A 7527-nucleotide genomic window follows, 5' to 3' on the forward strand; every position below is an offset into this window, starting at 1 on the left:
GGTGGTATTTCCCTCCTCTTGTAGTAGGAGCATCCTCATTTCCTCTCATCTATCTCTTCATCCTTTTTTAGAATTTTTCTCACTCAGCAATGATCTCCTTTCTCCACCACGAGCCGCCGCTAAGTCTTCCTTTCCGCCTATGCGACCACCACCCGAGCCACCACCACAAAACAGTGAAATGGTTGCCATGTTTGTCTCCCCCATCTCAAATCTGAAAACAGTGTTTCAAGCTCTCTCCCTCATGGCTGCTCCCTCACCTTCATGGTTGACACCCACCCGCCCTCCACCAAAACCACCATGGCTAGGATACGACCTAGATCTCTTGCTTGCTGATGTTTCTCTGGTCCACTCTTTTAATGGTTTGTTTTGTGTTTTATTGTTAATTTTATTTTGTTTTAAGTATGTCTTCATGGTGTTTGAAGAAATGTCCTAATGGAGCTTAACTTGCTGGAACAGAATTTTGATTGCAAAACTACTTGTGGCACCCACCGATCTCAACATCCTCACCACCAAACAAATTGATTCTAGGCATGTGAATACTTTGGACAAATTCGAGACCATTTATAGTCGAACCGTGCTTGCAGAAGTCAAAGAAATGATCCGTAGCTGGATAGATTTAAAGACTTTGGACTCTCTTTTCAACTTTGCCATAGATCATATGTGGAAGAATTTGGCATGGTTGTTTGGATCTAAGGATGGGAAAGGATTTGGCTCTGTGTATTTGTGTTCTATGTATCAAATCTTGGTTGACTTAGTTTTCATGTTTAGCTTTAGTGTGTGGATGAGGTATGTCCCAACACATTTGTTTGTTAATGCAGCTAGTTATGTTGCTCCTTGTATCAATGATGGTTGTGTTCCAGCTTCTGTTTAATGAAAGTTGTTTCACTTCAAAAAAAAAAATTATGTTTTTTCAAAAAATTATTTTTTCCAAAGGAAAATTAAATGCAAAGTGCATTCAATTTGCTCTCTTTTTCATTTTCTCTATAATCAACTACCAATAAAAATTGTTTTTACATCTTCCTATAAAGCTTATTTTAAAGATAACACAAAAAACTATGTTACAAACTACTATGTTTTAGTTTTCTTAATAAGTGTGGTTTTATTTTTCTTATAATATGGGACGGAGGGAGTACATTTTTTAAGGTTGGTGGACTTATTAATTGTAGCGGAATGAATTCTCTCAATTTTTTCTTCAATCTTTCTCATGTTTTTCAATCCTAACCTTTAAAACCTTCTTTATTTTCTTTTTCTCTCTTTATCACTGTCATTGGATTGTGGAGATTTTAATTGACCCTCATATAACATATGAGGATCCATCCCTCTAATCGTAATCCCTAAAAAAGAAATAAGGTCACTTCATTTGAATTATGTATATGCATTAATGTTCTCAGAAATATTGTAATAATCCTTTTTAAATTTGAAGAACCGGAAAACGCGGTCATTATGTTAAAGGTTGAAGAAGCAACTTTGCTAAAAATACGGAACCAAGTGAAAGTACTTTACACAGGCAACACAAAGGGTTTAGTCTACACCCCATGTGGTGTATAACCTTGAAATGAAGAAGAAGAAAAAAATAGAGTGAAGTGATAAATGTGATAAGTTGATGATGTGATAAATGTGATCGATTAATGATGTGATAGGAAGAGAAAAATAAAGATAAAATGAAATGTTGAATGAGTATATGAAAGAGTGAGGTGTTTAAATATCATGGTCAATGCATATTACCATTAATAAGACAAATTTGATATTGTTGTTAGTTTTGTATATTGCTTCTGCAATAGATTATGAGAAATGATATTTTGACAACCACTTTTTGACAACTTTTGGACAACTTTCTCTCTCATACTCACAAGATGTTGTTATTCTCTCTCTTCCTTTTTCTCTCTCCATTGTTTTTGACCAATAAGAAGTGAAAAAAACAAGGTTGTCAATAAAGTTGTCATCAATTGGATGTCAAAATATCATTACTCTAGATTATTGGCCTAATGTATTGATTGAGAAATGATATTTAAACATTCATGGCTAAATATATCCCGTGGTCCCTTAACTTATTTTTTCTTCTCACTTCAGTCCCTTAACTTTTAAATGTGTCAATTTGGTCCTGTAAGTCCTTTTCCGTTTACTTAGTTGGTCCTTTCTGTTAACTTTTTTCAAAAAACGTTAACTCTGCACATGTGGCACACCAGGTGGCCAATCACTTGAGGTTAAATGACCATTCTACCCCTTTCTTCTTCTTCCCTCTCTAATACCCAGATCTTGCTTCTATTCGTCCTCTTCCCTCTCCAAACCCACATTATCACGAAGCCTGTAGGAAACCCATTTCGCCAGATTTTGCTCTTCCCCTGGCCTGACACTGCAATGAATTGAAAGAAAACAATATCATCATTCAAATGAAACTACACTTGTATCCTTTGTAAGAGCAGAGACACTGAGAAGCATACCTTTCGAAAGGTTTCCTTCCTGTTAACAATTCCAGAAGCAATACCCAAAGGCAAATACATCTCTCCTTCATAATCTTCAACATAATCATCAACAACCCAGAAAATATAATCACCATGATTTTTCTCTGTTTGGCCCTTTTCTCTTTGACCCCTTTGATAGATCATGCTCATACTCAGATTCATTCACATCAATACATCAGATTCAGACTCAGACTCCGAAGGAAGAATTGAAGCAAAAAGAGAAGGAAGGCTAGCAATTCTGAATTGAATAAACAAATGACCCTTTATGGATAACAGAGAAGTTAGCCCTTAATCATTTTGATTCAATCACATACATAGGAATAATGGGAAGGAAGGAAGGAACACGCCAATGAGAGCAAGAGAGACGATGCGGTGAGCGGCAAACGACGGAGGAGGAGAACAATGAATGTTGCCGAGAGAGATAGGGGTTTTCGCTTCAATGATTTTCTTTTTCTTTTTAATCTGTTCACTCATTTGTATTAATTGTGTTGTTGGTGCAAATTGTAATGGAGGAAGAAATGAATCTGAGTTTCAAAGTTGAGAAGATTAATGTAATGGAGGAAGATTAATTTGTGTTTCAATTATTTATTTATTTATTAATAATGCAATCCAATTAATTTGAGATTTGAAGTGAACGGTGAAAGATTCAATCAATTCTTGTTTTTTCTGGGTATGTTTGTTCATACTCCCTCCGTTTCAAAATGAGTGTCGTTTTAGGTGTTTACACACATATTAAGAAATGCAATGATTAAGGGAAAGAGAATGGTTATTTTACCAAATTATCCTTATTAACTATTGGTTAGTTTTAAAAGTAATACTTTGGAAGTAGTGTATAGAGTATTAATTGGAGGGTACAATTGAAAAGAAAAAGTTATTATTGCATTGGAAACTGAAAGCGACACTCATTTTGAAACAAATTTTTTTTGCTAAAGCGACACTCATTTTGAAACGGAGGGAGTATTTTTCTAGGTTTATATGAAGTTAATAATTAAGATGATGATTGTACCAAAAAAATAAAATAAATAAGATGATGAAGATCAAGAGGAAGAAGAGGGAAGGAGAAGCAGAAGAAAAGGAAAAAAAAAATTAGGTGTTGTGCGATGGGGAAAAAGAAGAGGGAAGAGGGAAGAGGAAGAATAGAAGCAAGATCTGGGTATTGGAGAGGGAAGAAGAAGAAAGGGGTAGAATGGACATTTAACCTCAAGTGATTGGCCACCTGGTGTGCCACATGTGCAGAGTTAACGGTTTTTGAAAATAGTTAACAGAAAGGACCAACTAAGTAAACGGAAGAGGACTTACGGGACCAAATTGACACATTTAAAAGTTAAGGAACTGAAGTGAGAAGAAAAAATAAGCTAAGGGACCACGTGATATATTAAGCCAACATTCATTTAGTGACAACTTTTGCAACAACTTTCTCTCTCATACTCACATTACTTTTTACTTTATCTCTCTATTTGCTTTGGTTTCCATGCCAATACCACTTTTTTCTTTGTAAAATATGGTTGTCAAATGAGTTGTCACCAAATTGGTTGTTCAAATAACACTCCTCGTATTGATTTTGCTACTGTTTTTTCCTACTGGTTTTGATATTTTGCTTTGCTCTTGGTTTTGCTTATAGTCTTCAGAATTTTCGTTACATTTGATTTTGCAACTTACTACTTGCTTTGCAACCGAATTTCCCACTACATACATATTTGTTGATGCATTTAGAAATTTATGTTGAGATTGCTAGTAGAAACACTTGTTGGCTACTCCATACCAAGTTACCAACTGTTAATTTAAGCATGATTCCTGTCATGGAGAATAACCTGTATGTAGATGCACTAAATTTTGCTTCAAATATACTTATTGTTCATTTTTCATTGGTCTTGTAACTTCCACGTTCTATCCAACTTCAAAAACCGTTTTGCCAATGTCATTATCCAATATAGTTAAGTATTCTAAATTTTCAATAAACTTTACCCAAATCTAATATGCTTATGCTAATATGGGTGGATTGGGTGAGGGCTCAATTAAGTCCCTCACCAATAGACCACAAATAAAATAACATTAAATTTAATTAATGGTTAGATTTTGTTGAAAATTAAAAATGAGAACAACTTTACATTGCTACACAAAATCACATCCTTTTCCTTTTCTCTTCCCCATCTAGTTCCTTTCTAACCAAAAGTTCTGCACAAAAGATGGTTGCTACCATATATTATTTTAACCAAAACACACTACAATATAATGATTTAAGCCTTAATTGAAGGTGTGCAATGAAAATATGGACTGGCATCGCTTTTTATTTTTTTAATAAGCATTTATGCTTTCTCGAAATAGTGTGACTGTTCCGTACTTTTCACCGGACCATGTTTGGTTAAGCAAATTTGAGTTACAATTTGTTGCACCGTAACCAGTAACCACCCCTCTCTACAAAGGCTTTCTTTGGTAAAAATACCGGATATCTGATAAGCTAATTGATAGCTTATAGCTCATAGCTGATGACTGGTAGCTGATAACTGACAAGCTAATTGAAGTATTTGGTAAAATTAACGGTTCAACTAGCTGATAAATGTAAAATGACATAAAAGGGTATTTTTAATTTATAATAAAACTTATATCAATTAATATTTAAGAATTTAAAATTTCTTAATTTAAATATTTTTCTTGAAAAAATTAATTTAAATATTTTTTTTGAAAAAATAGTTTAAATTTATTAATTTCATATATCCTTTATATTATATTACGTTTTATATCGTTTATGTTATATATATTTTTTCATTTAAGTGTTTATATTTTATAAAGCAATTAAATGTAACAATGGACAATTATTATTATTATTATTATTATTATTATTATTATTATTATTATTATTAATTGATAGTTACACTAGATAGAATCTTCATGAAAAAAAGTTTAATAAATTATCATATGCTTGCTAAATTGACGTAAAACAATTTTTTTTTGGCAGTGTTATATATAATTTTATTTAATAACAAAAGGTATATTTTTCTCCTTAAAAAAAAAGTAAATACAACTGAGGTATATTTATTTGTACGTAAAAAAAAAGTATATTGATTTGTCAAAAAATAAAAAACTGAAGTATGCCGTGTAAAGAAAAAAGCAACCAAAGGCAAGTGGTTTTTTTTAAAAAAAGTGGATATTTATTAGCAAGAGACAGTAGTATTTATGATGCAATTATATTTGTAATGGGTAAAATTGGATTTTAGATAAAATAATAATGGTAGAAATGGAAGAAAAAATGATAAGCTATAAGCTATAAGCTCAAACGCTACTTGGAATAGCGTTTGAAAAATAGCATATAAGCTCGTGAAATAAAATATAAGCTCGTGGTGAAAAAATATTACTAAATAGAGCTTTTTTTGGTCAAACGAGCTTATAAGCTATTTGCTATAAGCTCTTTTTTTTGTCTTGCCAAACAGACCCAAAATTGATTTGTGACCCCTTGATTTTATAAATTCAATGCATAAATGATTTGATAATTTAAAAAATAGGAAAATGTTAACATGTGTCCTTAGGGCACATGTTAAGAATTCCACTAAAAAAATTATGTATTGGAAATTGTGTTAATTTATTACTCAAAATGTTTAATATTAATTTTTTAATAAATTCTTACCGTTAATAGAATGTTTAACATGTGTCATGAGGGCATAAGTTAGCATGTCTATTCCCTCGTTCTCTTCATTATAACCTTAAAGCTTAAAAGATGCACAACGAGTGAACTCCCGGATAATTATACGAAGAAGGAAAATGACCTATGTAAATCTGGTCACGGAAGGGATGGGAAAAGGTGAGAGGAGGATAGTAGGGAAGAGATAAAAAAGATCTAGTGCATATAGTGTATAATAGACAGGGGCGGATCTCTTTGGAGACCCCCAGGTGCCACTGCACCCCCCAGTTTCTATATAAATTTCATATTATACATGTTATATCAACTGATACGTTCTCGTTGCAGTGGTCGTGCGGTCTCTCATTGTATTAAACGTCGCGCGTTCGAACCCTGCTCTCTCCTTTTTATAATTTTATAATTCTTAGCGTATTTTTCTTATTTTATTCAATAAAAAAAGGTCCTGGTGTGATTCGAAAAAAAGGTCCTGGTGTGATTTGAACCAGCATCCACGAGCATAAAACAAGTGATGTTACCACCACAACAGTTAACAACGTTGTACATTTTTTGAAACTGTTTAATATATATTCTTCAAATATTTGGCACCCCCGAAAAAAAAACTCAAGATCCGCCACTGATAATAGAATCTATATGTTTGATTGATTTAATGACTTTCAATTATTATTTATAGTAGTTCATCGACGAGAGACTTATCTATCCAAGATTTTTAGTCAAAACATAAAACTATGCATGATTTTTAATATAATCGTTAATTTATTCACGACGGTTTGAAGAATGTATGGGAGAAATGGCCGCATAACCTAAAACGTAAAGGGCACCAAAATCTTTTTCTTGTGTTTATAAATTAAAATAAATGTTTAAATATTTTTTTTTTTGCAACTGAAAATAAATGTTTAAATACACTTTTGATCTTTTATTATAACTTACTGGAATTTTAGTCTTCTCATTTCCAAAATGACCATTTTGTTCCTCATATTATACATTTCTTGAATTTTTTTTGGCCCATTAGTTTTGATGAGTTAATTGCCACTCACATTAACAAGATGACACATATGTGACATATGTGAGTTGAATTAAATGTTTGTTATGACATCATTTTTAGTTATTATTATAATAAAATATTAAAAATCATCATCATCGACATCATCCATCATCATCATCATTCTTGATCTTCTTATTCTGCATTCATAAACCCATAAAAAAAAAACCATAGAAAAAGATTTAATTCCTCTTTTTTAAAATCATTTATTATTTTCTAAACCAATGATACTCATCCAACCCAAATCTTGAACCTAAACCATAACCATAACCATAACCTGAAGCTACTATTTCCCAGGACATTCCCTAGGCATAGGTCGGGGGTGCGATAACCTAGGACCCATGCCAGTAGGGGGTTCAAAGAATATGTTTAAGGAGGGGAGTGTATATAGA

At 32.4% G+C, this 7527-nt stretch overlaps 1 protein-coding gene across 1 annotated transcript; it reads left to right on the plus strand.

Moving 5' to 3' along the window:
* The first annotated feature begins 139 nt into the window (after positions 1-139).
* Positions 140-871, plus strand: LOC146957468 (uncharacterized). The gene is made up of 2 exons (XM_085750595.1): positions 140-363; positions 457-871. The coding sequence occupies exons 1-2, from the start codon at positions 140-142 to the stop codon at positions 869-871; spliced, it is 639 nt and encodes a 212-aa protein (XP_085606721.1).
* The last annotated feature ends 6656 nt before the right edge of the window (positions 872-7527 follow it).

The sequence above is a fragment of the Medicago sativa genome, chromosome 1 (assembly GCF_051527215.1).
Source record: "Medicago sativa cultivar Bolivia chromosome 1, Bolivia_mono, whole genome shotgun sequence".
In the NCBI taxonomy this organism is placed as follows: Eukaryota; Viridiplantae; Streptophyta; class Magnoliopsida; order Fabales; family Fabaceae; genus Medicago; species Medicago sativa.

Bases quoted from the DNA above. Each gene is read 5' to 3' on its own strand.
- LOC146957468 (XM_085750595.1), top strand. From the start codon at position 140: ATGCGACCACCACCCGAGCCACCACCACAAAACAGTGAAATGGTTGCC. The intron at 364-456 runs GTTTTGTGTTTT...TTGCTGGAACAG, and splicing joins GTCCACTCTTTTAATGGTTT to AATTTTGATTGCAAAACTAC.